The 21,945-nt window shown below is 44.1% G+C and overlaps 1 protein-coding gene across 1 annotated transcript in view; it reads left to right on the top strand.

The window, feature by feature from the left end:
• Positions 1 to 16,490, top strand: part of zzef1 (zinc finger, ZZ-type with EF hand domain 1) — a 184,200-nt gene extending 167,710 nt beyond the window's left edge. The window contains exons 50-51 of the mRNA XM_084320319.1: positions 10,533 to 10,604; positions 12,831 to 16,490. Of these exons, the coding sequence (XP_084176445.1) occupies positions 10,533 to 10,604; positions 12,831 to 12,905 (147 nt within the window). The 3' untranslated portion in view covers positions 12,906 to 16,490. The remainder of the gene's footprint in view (positions 1 to 10,532; positions 10,605 to 12,830) is intronic.
• Positions 16,491 to 21,945: the final 5,455 nt, after the last annotated feature.

Genomic DNA, 21,945 nt, shown 5'->3' with positions numbered 1-21,945 from the left:
TTAGCATAAGGACACATAGTATAACTGTAGATTGTATAGTATTGTATAGTAGTGTAAGTGTACATAAGACCCAGTGCCTCATCCGTAGCTAACAGTGTATTGCACCATGCTTTTTGTAAACTTTATGTACATTATACCTGTTATGTCTTATTCATATTACTTGTATTATTGCACAAATGTCTTATTCTCATCCTATTCTTATTACTTGTATTATTGCACAATCGCTGTGCGCATGACCCCCCGCATTTCACTGTATGCTTGTATGCCGTGACAAATAAAACTCTTGACTTGACTTGAACCTTCTGTAGTGTGGTAGTGAAAGGTTAACCTTCTGTAGTGTGGTAGTGAAAGGGTTAACCGTCTGTAGTGTGGTAGTGAAAGGTTAACCTTCTGTAGTGTGGTAGTGAAAGGTTAACCTTCTGTAGTGTGGTAGTGAAAGGTTAACCTTCTGTAGTGTGGTAGTGAAAGGGTTAACCTTCTGTAGTGTGGTAGTGAAAGGTTAACCTTCTGTAGTGTGGTAGTGAAAGGTTAACCTTCTGTAGTGTGGTAGTGAAAGGGTTAACCTTCTGTAGTGTGGTAGTGAAAGGTTAACCGTCTGTAGTGTGGTAGTGAAAGGTTAACCTTCTGTAGTGTGGTAGTGAAAGGGTTAACCGTAGTGTGGTTGTGAAAGGGTTAATACTAGTCCTCTCACTCTGCAGTACAGTAGTAGATGTATGTAGATTTGACTGTTGAGCCAATCAGAGCAGCTAGGTGTGACTGATGGGCCAATCGAAGCAGCTAGGTGTGGCTGATGGGCCAATCAGAGCAGCTAGGTGTGACTGATGGGCCAATCGGAGCAGGTGGATGTGGCTGATGGGCCAGTCAGAGTAACCCGTGTGTATTATGCAGATTATATTTCAGAGGAAGCAGATTGGATATCTGGAATGGCTTTGATTTTGTTGATATCCAGGGGGGTAGAGATCAAAGGGCTTCAGTCATCATTTTCACAACAACAACAACAAAAACAACAGTTCTAATGTTTTGCTTGATTTTATGTCGACATACCTTCTGCTGTGAAATGCAGCGAGATTGAAAAACACAATTTTCATTTGACTGAATCTTCAATGCCTAGTAGTCTCATCCCTCTCTTTAGCCCGAGACTAGAGTGGGGGCTATGATGACCGCGCAGTATATTATTCACAAATAATACTGGTGAGCTATTATGCCAAACTGTGTGTGCCTCCTTGCCTATTTTTATCTGTCAAAAATGACAGATGGCGGAGCAAGAGGGAGGATTAACACTTTGGACGCCAGCGGTGTAAGCCATCCTTGTACTCAATGGGCCACCGCTTTAAGAGACAGGGATGCGTGGCGGTGTTTGCAGGGCTGTATCTATATTATAGCTAATTAGCTATGGAGACAATACTATGGCTCATTTGACATCAACTATCCATCGTTCAACATATGAAAAAGAATAGATTTTTTTATGTATAGGTTTGCGTGTTATACCGTGGTGAATATTGTATAGTTTCAGAGTGATCCTGGCTAATTCCTGAAAATGGCGCTATGGAGCAATATGTGAATTTTGCTAAAAGCGTTGGCGTTGCTCGCCTGGACACGCTATTATTTCCAATTCAGAGGTATATAATAAGTATTATGTTTCATCATGAATGCATGAAAGGGGGGGGGGGGGGGGTCGTTTTTTGATGCTTTGATCGTCATCAACGGCATACGTTTTGGAGTATGTATGATCGTTGCGATCGATGTGAAATCATGGTTGGATCAAAGTAGGATTGATGTCATATAGTCCTTACCTTTACTAGGAGGTATCCCAAAAAATAATATTTAAATTGTCTGATCGCGATCTCCAGTATTGGTGTCCATTGGGTCCCCGACATAATGTGGCACAACACATACATCGAGGGGCATTGGACGCGTTTTAATGTGATCGAAGGGTGGGCGATACTGCCACCTAGCAGGATGCGGCCGGTATTGCACTCTAGCGATCTCAGAATGATTTCCTATGGTAACACCGAGGTCCGTGAGCCGGAAATGAATAAAAAAAATCGAATAAAAGAAATAACGATAAACCTGACTATTAGACTAGGCAGAATTTCAGAAAATGTGCTTGTATAAAGTGCTGAAGGCATTTCGTGTTTATTTTTGGTACACAACATTTCTAGGGGTATTAAGGGGTGCTGAATCCAAATATGCTGTATACCAAGCTCAAAAATGTCAAATAAGGCCTCAAAATTGAGAAATCCAACATGGCCGCCAGCACCAGGCCCTCTCTCCACAAAAACAGGTGCTAAACCCACAGTTTTTATTCTACTGACATGAAACTTTGCACAGAACATCTGCACCTATGGAGGAAGAAAGTAGGAATATAGCTGGGGTGCAACCATGAGTAACAGGGTGTTTTTGACTGTCTAACTGTAATCTTTGTATAGGCGAGGATACAAAAAATTACATTTCTTCAGTGTTTGCAGGAATACTACAGCAATTTGGTAATAACTGTACAGTGTTGGACACCAACATTAGAATCCCCCAAGTCTTAGCTTTCTTCAGGTACCAAGTTTATGCAAGTAGCTCTTATAAATCTGGATATATAAGCATTTTAATGTAAGCATGCTGTTTTAGGCGAATTTTCTAAAAATAAATGGTGGGGCTTAATGAGTTAAGTGTGCCTACACAAGGTACAAACCTGAATTAAATGTGCTTTTGTAAGTTTTCTTACATACATCAACAAGGACGTAGTCACACCGGAGATTCAAGAATCCATACTTGGCGCAGAACACCTTGGACAGGCACAATTGAAAATGTTTGTGGACAAACATTTGTGTGAACCTCCAGATAGTGACCAGCACCTGAACCTGAAATCACCCATTCGAAAGAACAAAGCCAAGACATTTGCCTCTTTGTATGAAGTTGTGCAACTTTCCAAGAACAAGCAAAACACCATCAAAGTGGACAGGCAGATTCTACAAAGGCTCATCACAGCTTACAGAGCAGGTCGTAAGGTAGATCTTGACAATATCCTCCAGCATGAGCTCATGCCCATCCCGCCATCTCTGGCCACAACTAACGGGAGTCTACATTCCACCAACAAGTCTGTGTTAGCAAATATACTGACGAAACAAGTTAAAACGGCTGTGGGGCGGCTTTGGCTCAGGGGTAGAGCGGGTCGTCCAATGATCGAAGGGTTGGTGGTTCGAATCCCGCTCAAGCCCATGTCCATCCCATCGCCGTTGTGTCCTTGGGCAAGACACTTAACCTACTTGCCTCGTATGAATGTGTATGCATGTGAATGAATGTTGGTGGTGGTCGGAGGGGCCGTAGGCGATGATTATTCGCCGCGCTTCCGTGAGTCTGCCTCAGGGCAGCTCTGGCTGCAATTGTAGCTTACCACCACCGGTATGACTGTGTATGAACGAATAATGGACTCTGTGAAGTGCTCTGGGTGTCATGAAGAGCGCTATATAAATCCAAGCCATTATTATTATTATTAAAACCCCTGCCGATCTTACCCTTCAGGGACCCAGCTGCCTGGTCATTGATGGCCAAGCTCTGGTAATGGCACTCGGAAAGCCACCTGACACTACAACATTTGGTGACTATGCCAACAAGTTCACTGACACCGTGTTGAAGATGGGAGCAAAATACCAGAGGGTAGATGTCGTCTTTGACAGATACCATGACCAATCCATCAAAACAGGCACAAGGGTGAAACGCAAACAGCGCCATAGACCAGTACGTCATGAAATCAAAAGCAAGTCTGTTCCACTTCCTGCCGATTAGTCGAGCTTCATGGCCCTTGAAGACAACAAATCAGATATCGCTCTCAAACCACCTGATAGAACACAGCCCGGATTATGAACCTGTAGTTGTAGTATCAGGGAGGTTTACTGAAGCGACAACTGTCAAGTCAACAGATCCAGATCTTGAAGTCTCCTCTCTGAGTGCTGACCATAAGGAAGCTGATACACGTCTGATTTTCTCATCCAGGCTCCAGTAGAAACAATCGTTGTGTCAGCGCGTGACACAGATGTGCTGCTTCTACTCTTGGCTCACTATGACAGAATCCGATGTACGCATCTCTACATGAAAGCTGGGACATCGAAGGATCCAAAATATTCTGGTAAAAAGCGGGGAGGTGGAATAGCTTTCATGTTGAACAACAATTGGTGTGATCCAGGCAACATGAAGGAGCTTTCAAACCACTGCTCCCCAAACCTGGAGTATATATCCATCAAGTGCCGGCCATTCTTTCTCCCGAGAGAATTAACGTCGGCCATTCTGATCGGAGTGTATATTCCACCACAAGCAAACACAGGCGACGCGCTCTCCAAGCTCCACGACGAGGTAAACAAGCTCCAAGCAGCTAACGTTGACGACGCTGCTATTTTGGTTGTGGGTGATTTCAATAGTGCTAATCTGAGAAAAGTGCTGCCAAACTTCTACCAGCATGTGACTTGTTCTACCAGAGGCGGGAACATTTTAGACTATTGCTACTCGCAATTTAAGAGTGGGTACAAATCACATGCTGCCAGTCCTTTCGCCAAGTCAGATCACGACCCCATCTTTCTTGTACCGCAGTATAAACAAAGTCTCAAGCGCATTCCTGTAGTATCGCGAGAGGTGAAGCGCTGGACGGTGGCGTCGGAGGAGACGCTCCAAGCTGCACTAGAATGTACAGACTGGGGGGTGTTCCGCGATAACACAGATAATATTAATGACTACACGGAAACAGTGCTGGACTTTGTTTGTACTTTGGTAGAAGAAACAATCCCCTCTACCACAATTAGAGTTTACCCAAACCAAAAGCCATGGGTAGACAAATCTGTCCACGAAGCTCTGAAGGCGCGCACCTCAGCATACAACGCCAGGCTTGTGACAGGCAACATGAATGACCACAAGGTGGTGAGATACAATGTTAGGAGGACAGTAATAGAAGCAAAAAGGCGCTACAGGGATCAAATTGAACTTCAATATGAACAGGCTGACTCTAGAGCTATGTGGCAGGGCCTCAGAACGATGACAGATTACAAAGGCACCTCCCTCAAACTGAACAGTGACATCCAACTGGTAAATGATCTCAATACCTTCTATGCGAGGTTTGAGGCTGGGAATAACAGCACCAGCCTACAAACCACTGCAATGGAGGGGGGGGGGCACTGCTGATGGAGACTCAGTGTTCAGGATAACAGAACATGATGTGAGGAGGACGTTTAAGAAAGTGAATATCAGGAAGGCAGCAGGACCGGACAGTATCCCTGTTCCTCCCTCCCCATCAACCTGGACCCCCTGCAATTTGCATACCGCCCCAACAGGTCCACGGAGGACACCATAGCCCATGTGCTGCACACAGCAGAATCACACCTGAACAAGAGGCAGGGGAACTATGTGAGTGCTGTTCATCGACTACAGCTCAGCATTCAATACCATAGTCCCCTCCAAACTCATAGCCAAGCTCAGGGACCTGGGCTTGAACTATGACCTCTGCCAGTGGGTCTTGGACTTCCTGACGGGCAGGTGGTGAGAGCAGGCAACTGCACCTCCTCATCCATCACTCTCAACATAGGGGCCCCCCAGGGCTGTGTCCTGAGTCCCCTCCTCTACTCCCTGTACACACATGACTGTGTGGCACAGCGGAACAACAACACAATCATCAAATTTGCTGACGACACAGTGGTGGTGGGCCTGATCTCTGCCAACGACGAGAGGGCCTACCTGGAAGAGGTTAAGGTTCTAGCGGGATGGTGTCAAGAGAACAGCCTCTCCCTGAACGTCAGCAAAACAAAGGAGATGATTGTGGACTTTAGGAGGTCGGGGTCAGGGACTACAGCCCCCTCAGCATCGACAGGGCACCGGTTGAGAGAGTGAACAGTTTTAAGTACCTCGGAGTCCACATATCCGAGGACTTGACATGGACCACACACATTGACAGTGTTGTGAAGAAGGCACGACAACGCCTCTACTTCCTTAGGCGCTTAAGGAAGTTCAACGTGAGTCAGAATATCCTCAAGAACTTCTACTCATGCACAATAGAGAGCATCCTGACTGGCAATATCACCTCCTGGTTTGGGAATAGCACTGCACAAGACCGCAGCAGACTACAGAGTGGCCCGTTCAGCCGAACGCACAATTGAAGGTGGGCTTCCCACTCTCCAAGACATTTACAACAAGCGGTGCATGGGCAAGGCTAAGAGAATAATCAAAGACTCCAGCCACTCAAACAACTGCCTCTTTGAACTGCTGCGATCAGGCAAGCGATACCGGAGTCTCATGGCAAGCACAGAGAGACTCAGAAGGAGCTTCTATCCCCAGGCCATCAGGATGCTCAATGAATGAACAATGAACAATAAGCAAACCATCAACACACCCACAGCGCACATACACTCACTTAAATAAACAACACACTGTAGCACCCACTTTACCACTTTAGACACACTTTACACTTTATATTTATATTTATATTATTGGTAAGGAAATTGCACATCATTCTCATTCCTTATTGCACCTCACCACTACAAGGTGGCACCACAAGCTAAGCTATACCTCACCATTTTTGTACCAGCTGTACATACTTATAGATATACTGAACAATTCTGTTGTTTACACTTGTTTACGTACTTGACTTCTTGACTTTCTATTTTATCAGGATATGATTTTAAATTCCTCATGTATGCAAACATATAAAAACACATTTCATTCATGTTTCTACCTTGTTTAGTCAAAAAGATATGCACTTAAATAGATTTCAGCCTGGCGCTGGCGGCCATGTTGGATTTCTCTATTTTGAGGCCTTATTTGACATTTTTGAGCTTGGTATACAGCAGATTTGGATTCAGCACCCCTTAATACCCCTAGAAATGTTGTGTACCAAAAATAAACACGAAATGCCTTCAGGGTTATGATTTTCTGAAAATTGACCCTGTCTATATACTCTGGTATGGCGCTCAACCGCTGGCGAGTTAACCCGACTATCCTCGGGTCTGGCGCTGAAAGTGTTAAAGGAACACGCCAACTTTTTGGGAAATTAGCTTATTTGCCATCTACCCTGGAGTTAGACAAGCAGATGCATACCCTTTCCTTCTCTGTGCATGCATTAGGCTTAGGGAACAGCCACACCGTTAGCCTAGCTTAGCGTCATTCACTGGAAGTAGGTGTGCCAGTGTAGCCTAGTTCCCAACAGTCACAAAATACACTCCAAATACAACTCCAAAATGTTGTGACCTGTGTATTTACCATGTGGAGAAAAAAAAAATTATAATTAGACATTTTCGTTTTCTAAGCAGATATATATTTTGCCGAACCACTGCTGCCTGGGCGCAGTGATTTCATCACCTCAAAAGCCCTGTTGTTTTTAGAAAAATTTGCCTAGATGGCAAATAAGCTAATTTCCCAAAGAGTTGGCATGTTCCTTTAACATGCGACACACACTGCCCCCATTACACAGCCACACTGGAGCAGCTGGGGGTCAAAGGTCACGTTGTGATAACTGAGCTCTTTGTGGCACAACAAGGCCTAAAAAGCAGCCGAAAAAGACGAGTCACAGCCGTCGAATAGAAGAGAAGCGTTTTCATTTCCCAGTAGATCACTGACGACTTCCTGATCGTCGCTCTCATTGGCTACTCACAGTAGCTCCTCCCCTTCCACACTTCTCTCCTGTCACACTTTGACTGGTGGTTGATGACGAGGATGATGATGTCACTACATTCTGGTTGGTCGAGGATGTTGTGGTTCAAACCTAATGGGGTGTGTGTGACGTTTCAAAAGGAGGCGATTTGTGCTTGAACTTACAGCCAGTGAACTTGTTGGAGTTATCTAGGTTACATCTGCTGCCGCAGTGCTGAGGCTGGATCCAAGATGAAACCCAGTGAAGTGAAATATAGCCAGGTTAGGCCACATTCACTCATAGACTATATTCTAAGAACTTGCCATGGTCGTCGTCCCCCCACCCCCCACCCCACCCACAGGTAGTACTGTCAGGATTTGGAGGTTTCATACCTGTCATCATCATCGTGCATCCAAAAACAAAAGGATGAGCATAGGATACTGCTTAGTGTCTCACACACAAAGCATGCTGACTAGGGTTGGGTTTTAATGTTTAATTACCATATGTAATTAGCATTGGGACACAATACTGTCGGACAAATAACAAGAATTAACTCATTTACAAGTTGTATTAAGTTTAGCAAATAAGGGAACAGATAAATAACATTTCAATGCAGTCAAAAAAGCAATATTTTGATTTTTACATTTTCTGGTTTGGTCACGTCGAGTCACATATAAGCCGCACCGTTATATAAGCCGCAGGGTCGAAAAATGGGGGAAAAAGCCGCGGCTTATAGTCCGAAAATTACGGTACCTACCTCAGTTGTAAAAAAAAATTCCAAACTTCAAATGATTTATTATCATTATTATTTATTTAGAACAATTTGTTACATATATAATATATAATATTGCAGCGAGCGTTGTCTGCGTCTAGCTTTGTAAAGTGTAACAACACTTGCAACCGTTTTCGGCTTGCCATCGCCCCGACTGCTTTGTTGTTGATTCAAGTCAAATCCTAGGTAAGCATGTATTGTGCGCGTGAACGTTGACGTGAACGTGCGGCACACTTCATAGGTTTCGTTAGCCGATAGTCGACTATTAGTCGACTATGAAAGAAAAATGAATTGAAGGGGGAAAAAAGTATAATTTTATTTAAATTTTTTTTGTTTTATCATTCCATTTGGGCTGTATTCCATAATGTCTGAAGGAGTCGACTGAAGGCTTCTTGTTCTCTGCGAAAGCATGCAATTGGTTCACTGATGGATACATCTTGATATTTGTCTAGTCTAGTGTGTTCATTAGATGGGTGAAATCCTCTTTCAGTGCCTCTGTGCCTATTTTCTTAGGCAGTTAGCCTCTGGTATGCGCGCCATTAGCGTTAGCCACGCTTCTAGGCCTCTTTTCTTTTGGAAAGAATGATAAAAAAAATTCTTATTAAGAAAATAAATAAAGAAAATTATAATAATATATATATTTTTTTGTGTGCATTCGACTAAGAGGTTGTCAGTCGACTACGGCTCCTTTCGATCAATTAGTCGACTATTCGACTAATAGGGGTCAGCCCTACAGCCGAGTTACTAGCTTGACGGTGCAGGAAAAACACTCTGGGAGTTGCTGAGCAGCCTCGTGGACAGAGACTGTGGCCTTATTAGACACAAAAACAGAGACTCAAAAACCAGCACATTTCAACGGCGGTAGCGGTTAATTGCTGTCTGTCCAGTAGGGGGTGTAACGGTACACAAAAACCACGGTTCGGTACGTACCTCGGTTTTGAAGTCACGGTTCAGTACGGGTTTTCGGTACAGTGGGGGAAAGTTTGGCTTTTCCGTTTTCCACTCAGGGGTGATGTAGTGTACAGTAACTAATTGTACTTGTAGGGCTGTCAACAAATATTCTATATTGAAATTAATAATCGACTATCATTATTGAATAGAGAGAAAAAAGCATCATGGAGGTCCCGTTTCATATCATTAATTTGATCTCCGAGAGACAGCCCCTTCCACCTCACGCACTGAGAGAGTGTGCGTGTGTGTGTTCGCCACACTATGAGACTATGCTAAATTACAGGTCATCTCTGGTGTTGTGTGTGGGCTGAACGAACACCCGGCCCTTTGTGCAAATTATATTTTGGGAAGGGGTGAACTTGGGAGTTTTGAATTAAATTCTGCATGCAAAAAAAAAGTTCTGCACGGGCATTCGTTAGAGGTTAACATACCGTTGCATTCGCTCGGTACACAGCCGCACTGAACCTAAGGTCCAGTACTGAAGCGGTTGGGTACGGACACGTGTACCTTTACACCCCTCCAGTGGGTTTCAGACCAGGGTTCTGTGCCAGAGTACTGCGGCTGCAGGGCCGCTGAGACATGATGATGTACCTAAACGTTTAGCCCAGGAAGTGCAAGTTATATTTAGGGATCAAATGGGACGTGATGCACTGCCGACTGTACAGATGTTCCTAGGATGTTCTCTCGGTGTAAACAGTTTCCGGCGGTGCCGTGAGATGGATGTTGGAAGGGGGGGCTCTGGTCTGTGTCTCCAGCGCCATAAAAGCTCCATTTGACCAGTCTCGGCCCATTTAGCTTCCATTTAGTTCTTATCTGTGTTTCCTTTAGCTCCTTGTGTTTATCTAAGCTGAGGTACAGTATGTATGTGGGCTCTGGTGGAAACTCTCTTTTGATTTGTTTGTAATTTTGAAGGATTTCCACCCCCCCTCCAACATTCCACAGTGTAATCTTTTACCCTCGAGATGAAGTCGAGAAGTGGTCCGAGAGGGAACCGGGGCCCCATTTGCAGCGAGGAGAAGAACATCTCTTATGTAACCTCGTGAAAACAAAAAGTCATATCATCTTTGATTAATTGAATATCGTGTTTCCGTTCACACCGCGTATCTGGCGGCTCACGCGGGGTTATCTCTTTTGAAGTGTTTTCATGAATGGTTGTGCTTGGTGTTTAGTTTGTGACCGAGCCCTGCTTTTTGTGTGTGTTCCCTACTATAGTCACAAGGCATTCTCCAGGAGTACCTCCTCGCCATGACCACGGACCAGCAGCTCCTGAACCACACCGCTCTGGTAAGACGTCTTGGTGTTCTACCTAGAACTAGGCTGGTAAAGATATGCCTCCTAAAATGTCTAAACGGAAGTACAGGAAGTACAGGCTACAGGCTTTCCGGTTTCGACGAAACAATTATACAAACGTGTGAAGTGCACAATATTTCCTCGTTTAAGCCACTGCAACGGCTTTGCCTGAAGAATTCACTACATGACCCGGGACGTTCTAGCTTGTTTGCCGACAGGATTCGGGAAAGGTTTGGTCCGTTCGGAGGCAGCTTCCAGGGTGAAGGAATCTATGTTTTTCAATGTGTATATAATGTATTGGTGATTGTATTGTGAGTTTCTTCCGGGATAAGTTAGACTGAGATACGACGCACAGACGAAAAAGAAATATATTCTGTTCACAGTCTGGAGCCCTGGGTAAAGGGGAAGAAGTTTCCCAACATTTTTTCTTTTCTTTTTTTTATCCACTTTTTCTCCCATTTTCTATATTTTCTCCCATCCCAATTTCGTATCATCCAATTCAACCCTCCCCTGTCACGAACGCTGTTTCTTGCCTCCCACAAGCCGGCTGCAATGTGGACTAAGTCATACATAGCACAAGTCCCCTCCGGTACTTGAGGTAACAGCAGTCGCATCTTTTCACCTGCGCAGCTCGATCTCTCAGTGGCGAGGAGTAACGCATGGGAGGCTCACGCTGCCCCCGACACTTCCTGATTCTACTGCGCAGGCGCACCAACCGACCTGTAGGAGTCGCTGTCCACAACGCCCGATCCCCACCCATCAGTTTCCCACCCCCTAATACGGCCAATGTGTATTAGTACGGACGACCAGCTAAACTGAAAGCAAATGTGGAGCGCTGGGCTCGAACAGGCAAGCCCAGCGTCTCCAGATTTTGTGGCGAGCGCCTTGCCCACTACGCCACGTAGCCGCCCGTTTCCCAACATTTCTATGACAACAGTGACTCATCCTCATCTCATAATTCTCGACTCCGGTCAGGTAGCCAACATGTAGAGGGCCCACCCTAACCATGACACATCTCGGCTGATAACCTTTGCATGGCCTACGTAGATGTTGCTTTATTGACTCAATCAGTTCACCTTTGACCACATATCACACACGGGCTGCGTTTACTGTGTTGCCATGGGAACGGATACTCTCCTAGCCAATCAGGCAGTACTTGTCAATCAAAACCATGGCTTTGATGCGCAAGAAAGCCACAGCTCTCAATTATCAACAAAAAGATGATGCAGATCATTTAGTTTGTCATGGGGAGTTAAAACCGCTCCTCTGCCCCTCTCAGCTTGACTCACTACTAGCACAGCAGCACGTCGGGGCTCCTGTGTACAATCCAACACGTCCTGCCTTCACTCAATGTGTTCATTCAGTTTCAGTTTATTTATAAAGGACACATTAATCAACATTTATGTAAATGTGTCAGTTTTAGCCAGCTGGCTAATTCACAACTGTAGTCCTTTTGGCAAGATGTTATAAGACCATACACCTAAAACAGAAGCATTAAAAGTAAAACACAATATTTACAACACAATCCAACATAATAGTAACAGCAATAACAAAATACACAATGAACTGATTAAAAGTTCACTCCTTTTTGTTTTTGTTTTATCCTCTATCTCTCTCTCTCTCTCTCTCTCTCTCTGTCTCTCTCTCCGTCTCCCTCTCTCTCCGTCTCTCTCTCCGTCTCCGTCTCTCTCTCTGTCTCTGTCTCCATCTCTCTCTCTGTCTCTGCCTCCGTCTCTCTCTGTCTCCCTCTCTCTCTGTCTCTGTTCCGTCTCTCTCTCTCTCTCTCTCTCTCTGTCTCTGCCTCCGTCTCTCTCTCTCTGTCTCCCTCTCTCTCTGTCTCTGTTCCGTCTCTCTCTCTCTGTCTCTCACTCTCTCTTTCAATTCAATTAAATTCCAATGGGCTTTATTGACATGGGAAACATACGTTTACATTGCCAAAGCCAAACAAAACAAAACAATCAAACAGAGAAATCAGAAGTAATCAGTACAGTAGGAACCTTTTTTGACAGTCTTCATGGTGGTTGTATTCCCTTGGATGTCCTTTTCTTGTCACAGCAGCTCACAAATCTCTCTCTCTCTGTCTCTGTCTCTGTCTCTCTCTCTCTCTCTCTCTCTCTCTCTCTCTCTCTCTCTCTCTCTCTCTGTCTCTCTCTGTCTCTCTCTGTCTCTCTCTCTCTCTCTCTGTCTCTCTCTCTCTCTGTCTCTGTCTCTCTCTTACAGGCTCTGAGGAACATCGCTGCCATCAGCCTGGCTATCAACTACCCCAATAAATCTACCAGGCTGCTCAACATGTAGAGAGCGAGATGTAAAAGAGACACTCACACCCCCACACCTCCATGCCTTCACACTCCATTTCTGGACTGTTGTCACGGAGATTGGGGGCTCGGAAGGAGAGCAATTCACTGTCGCCATCCTTTTTGCCTTAGGTGAATCCAATATATCAGCATGTGCAAGTCCTGGAACAAAGACAGATGTTGAGGATTTTTTTATTTATTCTTTTTTTGAGAGAGAGATAGAGAGATTGCCACTTTCAAGGGGAATAAGTAGCGTAATGTTATGTTATTTTTTTATTTAAAGAAAATCTTTTTGGGTGTCTTTTTTTTTTATCCCAACATAAGTCACCTTGGGTGACACAATCGATCACGGTGAAAGCGGGTCACCTTGCCTGCTGCCTTGTCTCTCAGTGGACGTGTGGAGCAGCCTAAAAATACAGTCCCGCATAGTGGAGCCTCATTAGTCACAATGGAGAGAGTGGTGTGTGACCTAATAGCTCACTCAGATCCTCTCCTCCTTCCCTACCATCTCTTTCTTCTTCTCCTTCTCTAGAGAGCAAGAGGGGATTTGACTCTTGTCGAACGCTCGTATTGGTTATGGTCTGTTGAAATAATAATTACTATTACCGAAGTCATTATTTGACAGTTAATTTTTTCTAAATTTCTAAATGTTAATCCCTTTAAACATTGTATGTATATACAAAGCCACGAAAAGAAAAATGGCCCCCAACCCCTCCCCCCACCCTACCTCATGATTTTGGCTGTCCAGTATTTCAAGGTAATCCCTATGAATGTTTTATTTTGATATTTATTGACCTAAAAGGGTATACTCTTTGTACCTTTGACTGCTAAAAAAGAAAAACGGTTAAAGGCGCAACGAGTAGCATTTGTTGGTGTACTAAACACCATTCAGAGTCGGTGCTGCGGGGGGAGGGGGGGGCCTGGCTCGCCTAGTTCAGATCAAACTGTCAAACTAGGCATTGCAGATCAAATTATGAACTTGGCCTAAAATGTTGTCCCAACATATTTTTTGTGAACCGTTTAGGTGGAAAAAGAGAATGTTTGCGAGCAAAAATGAGTCGAGAAGAGTCAAGTCTAAAAACACATTAATACACACCCACTGACCAAAGGTTGCCGCCCAGAAACAAAGAAAATTCAATAATAATAAAAATACAGGCAGATACAGACACCACACACTTCAGGTGGGTCATACTGTAAGTGATGATTGAGAGGGATTCTTGTTTAATTATAATTTTTTTTGTTAAATGCTACTCATTGTGCCTTTAAACATTATCACAAATAACACAACAGTATCCAATCACAATACATTGTGTATTGCAAAAAATATTATTGTATAATGGCCCAAATATCTTGATAATAACTATAATTATTTTACCACCCCAATACACATTACCCTCACATCTATTCTGACAGCTGTTTGACAGTCATTACCCGGAACAATCACATTGTTTGATCGCAAAACACCCCCCCCCCCCCCCCCCCACGCACAATCTCACAATCTCACTCACAAACACACCTGTGCGTAATTGTGGTTAGCAGCACCATAGTGCAGTAAGTTACCACCTTACCACTGACTGCATTATTTCAACTTGTATAATAACATATATACGTGATGAAGGCAGAATGAGATAGTAAGTGGAATGGGCTAGCACTGGTATTGGGCTAAGCTACTGGGCTAGCATAGCTACTAGGCTAGCGCTGGTATTGGGCTAAGCTACTGGGCTAGCATAGCTACTAGGCTAGCGCTGGTATTGGGCTAAGCTACTGGGCTAGCATAGCTACTAGGCTAGCGCTGGTATTGGGCTAAGCTACTGGGCTAGCATAGCTACTAGGCTAGCGCTGGTATTGGGCTAAGCTACTGGGCTAGCATAGCTACTAGGCTAGCGCTGGTACCGGTTTTCATTATGCCATTACAGAGATGCATTCTTCTTACCATATTACTCTTTTGACACCGGTGACAAATATTATCCACACAGCTAACATCAGCATGTTTAGTACATTTCCTTATGACTATCAGTGATCCCTCAAACACCACAGATCCATTCTTGACGAATCTAGGGTTAATTATGCATCTCGCCAACGCATTTTTGCATTTATAAAATTACACTGATTGGCCCAAGGGGGGGGTGGGGGGTTGCGACATCATTCATTAATTAATCCATCTCTAGCAATAACGCAGACTACCATTGATCACCACTGGTCCAATGTTGACAGATTGTGGGGGAGTGAAGCATCACTGCAGTTAAAACCACAATACTGATCGACTACAATTACCTGTATCCGATGCATCGCAGGACATAATCACATCAAGCCACTCCCTAAGTTCCCTTGACGTGAAATGTGGCGCACAACTAATCCCTGCACTGAAATGTCTCTAGAATTATCTATGTACACCATATAGTGTATGTATATCATATATATTAATTCTTATATATATATATTTTTTCTTTTTCTTTTTTCTTCTGAACTTCCTTGAGAGTTCAGACAGTGAAGTCTGTATTTGTTGAAAACTGCGGCGCTTTGAATAGCAAAGGATTGGTGTCATGTGTTTTGCCAAAGAAACCCTTTTATTTTGAGGCTCCGAAACTGTGGCTCATATTTCTCCATACAGTACAAGTTCCCCCAGTGGAGCTCTCCCTGTGTTGTGCTCATATAGCTGCCCTATGAGGACAAGGGAGGAAACATTTCAATGTATGGTAATTTAATTAAAAACATTTTGTGGTTCCATTATATGGGCTGTATTTTTTATATATATTTTTTGGTGTTTATGTTTACACAAGCATCAGCCGTGATGGGGGGGAGAAGGTCTATCGACCAGGTTCGTACTGTGCCCCCCCCCCCACATGGCTTCTCAGAGAATTGTCCCATCTTAACCCTTTCACTGCCACACTACAGAAGGTTAACCCTTTACTATCATAAAGGGTTAACCTTCTGTAGTGTGGCAGTGAGAGGGTTAACCTGCTGTTGTGTGGCATTGTCCCATCTTAAACCCCGTCCCTGTTTTCCTTGATCCTCCAATCACAAACGTCGGCAGGATCAAGAAGACGGTTGTGATTGAACGATCAAGAAAAGAGGGCAGGGCTTGAGATGGGCCCGTTAAGCTCTGTGACACGGCCCCTAACCCCCATAACAGTACTATCTACCATGTGACTATACGCTTAAAAAGGAAGCTATCATAATTTAACTGTTATATTATTTGGGGGGGGGGGGGGGGGGGGACTTTCAATTATATTGTAAAAGGAAGAAAAAAAGTTTGATTTGCGACTTTTCTATTTTTAAATGTGTTTTGTTTCCTTGTTATTTGACTTAGATTTGAATGTACATATATGTGAATATTGTTAATTGGACATATAGTTATAACGCAGGATAACAAAAGAAGGCTTTCATATGAACCCCCTTTAAAACAATGTTGATATTGATTAGATAGGTAGGTACAGTACTTCCCCTGAGGGAAACTGGGGAATAATAATATATTGCTCACTCAAGGCGAGACACTTTTGATTCTTTTTGGTTTTGTATGTATGACACTTTGAAGAAAAGATGATTTAAAAAGTGCTGCTTGGGATGAATTGTAATCCATTTTGAATTAAAAGAAAAAACTGTTTGGATGTGTGATGCGTGTCCTTTTTTTCTTTTTAGAAGTGTATGCTTATTACTGGGTTTATGTGCAACGAGAATTCTCTTTACAAATCAATCAGTATTTATTTATTGGTTAAAGCTTGCCCTGATTCCCCTTTTAACCCTTTCACTACCACACTACAGAAGGTTAACCTTTCACTGCCACACTACAGACGGTTAACCTTTCACTACCACACTACAGAAGGTTAACCTTTCACTACCACACTACAGAAGGTTAACCTTTCACTACCACACTACAGACGGTTAACCTTTCACTACCACACTACAGAAGGTTAACCTTTCACTACCATACTATAGAAGGTTAACCTTTCACTACCACACTATAGAAGGTTAACCTTTCACTACCACACTACAGAAGGTTAACCTTTTACTACCACACTACAGAAGGTTAACCCTTTCACTACCACACTACAGAAGGTTAACCTTTCACTACCACACTACAGAAGGTTAACCTTTCACTACCACACTACAGAAGGTTAACCTTTCACTACCACACTACAGAAGGTTAACCTTTCACTACCACACTACAGAAGGTTAACCCTTTCACTACCACACTACAGAAGGTTAACCTTTCACTACCACACTACAGAAGGTTAACCTTTCACTACCACACTACAGAAGGTTAACCCTTTCACTACCACACTACAGACTGTTAACCTTTCACTACCACACTACAGAAGGTTAACCTTTCACTACCACACTACAGAAGGTTAACCCTTTCACTACCACACTACAGAAGGTTAACCTTTCACTACCACACTACAGAAGGTTAACCCTTTCACTACCACACTACAGACGGTTAACCTTTCACTACCACACTACTGTTAGGGATTTTCTATCCCTCGTAAGTCCTGAATTGATATAGTATGGACCAGCTGAACCAGATATATTCAGAGCGACAAAGTTCCATTTGCACAGAGTCTTTATTGCACAAAGAACACAGAGAAGAAGCGCAGTCGCCCTCCACCGGGGCTCCCTCTCTCACCAGCATCGGATCAGATCTCATACACATGACATGACATTATTTATACCCTCTTGCTTGCACAAAGACAGAAGAGGGAGGGGTGCGTGTGTGCGTGTGTATGTATGTGTGTGTGGTGTGTGTGTATGTGTGTGTGCTTGTGTCCAATTGCCATAAAAGGGAGGGGTGCGTGTGTGTGCGCGTGTAAGTATGTGTGTGCGCTTATGTGTGCGTGTATCCAACTGCCATATATGGCCTGGCCCGAGATGAATCCGACCATGCTAATCTGCCCCCTCCTGTGTGTGTATGTGTGTGTGTGTGTACATTGTAAGTGTGCGGTCACTGAAGATGTACATTTAAGGTTTGTGGGTGCGGTCACCGGACTTCTACAGCCTGCACATTCCAGAGTGGGGGAGACATTTGCTTTGACCAGAGGAGCTTATAAGATATTAGCATTAATGAACTAAAATAAATATCACTACAGAAGGTTAACCTTTCACTACCACACTACAGGTTAACCTTTCACTACCACACTACAGAAGGTTAACCCTTTCACTACCACACTACAGACGGTTAACCTTTCACTACCACACTACAGGTTAACTTTTCACTACCACACTACAGAAGGTTAACCTTTCACTACCACACTACAGAAGGTTAACCTTTCACTACCACACTACAGAAGGTTAACCTTTCACTACCACACTACAGAAGGTTAACCCTTTCACTAACCTTCTGTAGTGTGGTAGTGAAACGTTAACCGTCTGTAGTGTGGTAGTGAAAGGGTTAAAGCTGATGTAAAGTAATGGGGCCACAGTTCAGTCTCTACAAGCCCTGAAATAAACGCTGAAACCTACTCCACGGTGCACCAAGGCAGAGCAGGGACCCATCAACATCCTCCTGGGGCTATAGGTCCAAAAGATTCTAAGTGACATTCTTTAGCTGTGAGATTGTATGGAGGTTTGGATGTGAGCAACATAGCCCCCTGCCATAACACCACCATGCATTTATTTAGGTGATGATGGTGCAAAGACATATCAAATACTTACAAAGTTCCTTTAGTAGAGGACTTCCCATATAGTGACAGCAGGACAAATAATAATATGAAATAACATTTCATACATAAATGTTTTACTACCCGCCTGATCAGTCTTAACAGTTTGCCATATCATCATCATCATCAACCTTTATTTATTCTCAAATACAATTGAGCTCACCCTCATTTTCAATGTCATCGAGACTTTACAGACATTTCAATGCACACATTTCTACAATATAACAATAATAAATATGAATAACTATTAGGGCTGTACCGAATGTCATTTTTTAACATTCAAAGCTTCTATTGAAGTATTCGAACGAAGCTTCCAATGTCTGTCGTCATATTTTATTATCAAAATTATCAAACTAAATCCTCAATAAAGTCATTAATCTGATTAAATTATTTTTTATTTTATTAAATCAACTTTCTTTAATGAATATAACTAGTCAGTTTTGTCAACATAAATAATCCAATAAGGGCGCGGTTGGTACGAAAGTGACGTCTTGATGGAGCGCCGAGCGGATGCAGATAAGCTACATCATTTATGATAAATGTTTTATAAAAAATCTATGCCGAGTCATTACTATAATACTATAATATTAGTGTAGCCTAATCTTTATCTGCAACTGTAAAGAAAAACCCCATTGGTTTAAACGGAATGAATAGACGCATACAAAAAATATAAAAAAAAATATCTATAAATAATTCTAATGTTGATTTAGAATTCGATTGTCAACGTTATGATCGAAGCTTCGAAGCATTCGGTACAGCCCTAATAACTATATAGTAAAGTTACGTCTGTTATTAACCCCCAATTCTCTCTTTTACGGTTTGAAAGCTCGGCGTTGCTAATAAACATTTTAAATAATTTGTATAAACTGCTCAAAACGGCGTTATTTCCGTATTTGGCTGCCTGGTGTGATCACAGCGCAGGCGCATCAGGCACCCAATGCCGGAAATAAAGCCGTGTTGACCAGTTTATAAAAATTATTTAAAATGTTTATTAGCAACGCCAAGCTTTCAAACCCTAGCGTTTCTCTGTTTGAAACCCTCGTGCAACTGTGAGCACCTTTTGAAGGGAGGCACCGATACCGGCTTTGGATATCGGTCCAATTCCAGACTAAAATAGAATATTGGTATCAAGAGAATTTCCTAGAATACTAATATCCAATGCCAAGCAACACGTCTGACGTGCCAAAAATCTAAACAAAATTACTTGATTTGCTGCGTCTTTTGACGTTTAACTCTAATGGAGAAACCTCCTGATGCTGTGAAGGACATTGAACGCGCCCACTACACCTGCAGTACAGGAGATCACTGCTGGGACCAGCGTAGTAACGCACCCACTCCACCTGCAGTACAGGAGATCACTGCTGGGACCAGCGTAGTAACGCACCCACTCCACCTGCAGTACAGGAGATCACTGCTGGGACCAGCGTAGTAACGCACCCACTCCACCTGCAGTACAGGAGATCACTGCTGGGACCAGCGTAGTAACGCACCCACTCCACCTGCAGTACAGGAGATCACTGCTGGGAACAGCGTAGTAACGCACCCACTACACCTGCAGTACAGGAGATCACTGCTGTACAGCGTAGTAAAAAAAGAAAAAGTCAAAGTAAGTGAATAATCATCTCCATATAAAGCCATGACAGGTTTACCTGGTTGGCTGGCTATTGACTGGTGGCTATAATGGGTGGCAAACTCTAAAGAGGAGTCGATACATATTGCGTACAGCCATACAAATAATGCAACACAACAAGGTTTGTCTCAAAGGCGACTGGGTGGCGCAGCGGACATTGCGCTCGTCGCCAACACAAGAGACACGGGGTTCGACTCCGGCTGTCGGAGTTGCCTCCGGCTTGGGCCGGCCGTCATACTAACTCAATTGGCAGAGTTAGCGGGTGGGAAGTCGATGGGTGGTAATCTGGACGTTGTAAACAGCGACTCCTACAGGTCGGTTGGGGCGCCTGCACAGCAGAGACAGGAAGTAGCGGGGGTAGTGTGAGCCTCCCACACGTTACACCTCGCCAATGAGAGTCCGCGCTGGCAGGTGAAAAGATGTGACAGGCTGCCCCCTCGTGTACCGGAGGGGACACGTGATGCAAGGCTTCTATCCTCCCTACAACCGACCAGTCGGGGGCTCATGCGAGCAACATTCAAGACAGGGGAGGGGAGAATTGGCACGGCTAAATTGGAATGGGAGAAAAATAGAAAAAAAGGAGAAAAAGTGGATATAAGAAAAAACGATTTGTCTCGAAGACGAATGTGTGTGGAACACTGTGATGGCCCCCACTCTGCAAGCTGATTGGTGAGTCTACTGCCCCTCCAGGAGCATGGTAGGGGGCAGCGGTGGCCTAATGGTTAGAGAAGCGAGTTTGTGACCGGAAGGTCGCTGGTTCGATCCCCCGGACCGGCAGGAAATAAAATCTGGGCTGGGGAAGTGAATTAATAACTCTCTCCTATCCCCTTGTTAACACCAACCGCTGAAGTGTCCTTGAGCAAGGCACTTAACCCCCAACTGCTCCAGTGGAGTTGCTCAGTGGCCAACGGTGGCAGACTGTGGTTGTACTGGGCAGCTCCCAGGTGGCAGACTGTGGTTGTACTGGGCGGCTCCCAGGTGTCAGACTGTGGTTGTACTGGGCGGCTCCCAGGTGTCAGACTGTGGTTGTACTGGGCAGCTCCCAGGTGTCAGACTGTGGTTGTACTGGGCAGCTCCCAGGTGGCAGACTGTGGTTGTACTGGGCAGCTCCCAGGTGGCAGACTGTGGTTGTACTGGGCAGCTCCCAGGTGTCAGACTGTGGTTGTACTGGGCAGCTCCCAGGTGTCAGACTGTGGTTGTACTGGGCAGCTCCCAGGTGTCAGACTGTGGTTGTACTGGGCAGCTCCCAGGTGTCAGACTGTGGTTGTACTGGGCAGCTCCCAGGTGGCAGACTGTGGTTGTACTGGGCAGCTCCCAGGTGTGAATGGAACTGTGTGAATGTGAAGCAGGGCGTTCCTGAAAAAGAGCATCCGCTCAGCGAACATACCCTGGGTAAATAAAAGCAGAAAAAAAAGTGGGGGCTCGTCAGCCCAATTAGACTCACCTGGGCAGTGAGAGCTGCCTGTATACGTGTGTCCCTCGTTAACCTTCTCCCTCTGCTTCTCCATCTCCTCTGAACAGGTTATCCACCACCCATTGAACTATACTATTACTACTTACACCACACCGCACCACACTTCGCTTTTCACTCATCCACACACTGCATTCATCACTGATTCTTAAACACACATATTCATTGTTTATGTCAATTATTTGTTTGTGATATAGGTTTAAATAAATTCTATTGTTAAATTGCTTTCACGTGTGTGGACTCCCTATTTGTCACAATTGACCCGTTTGTGACGATATACAATCCC

Source organism: Notolepis coatsorum, assembly GCF_963971535.1.
Source record: "Notolepis coatsorum genome assembly, chromosome: 8".
In the NCBI taxonomy this organism is placed as follows: Eukaryota; Metazoa; Chordata; class Actinopteri; order Aulopiformes; family Paralepididae; genus Notolepis; species Notolepis coatsorum.
Note: the sequence above shows the minus strand (reverse complement) of the source record. Positions and strands in the feature narration are given on the sequence as shown.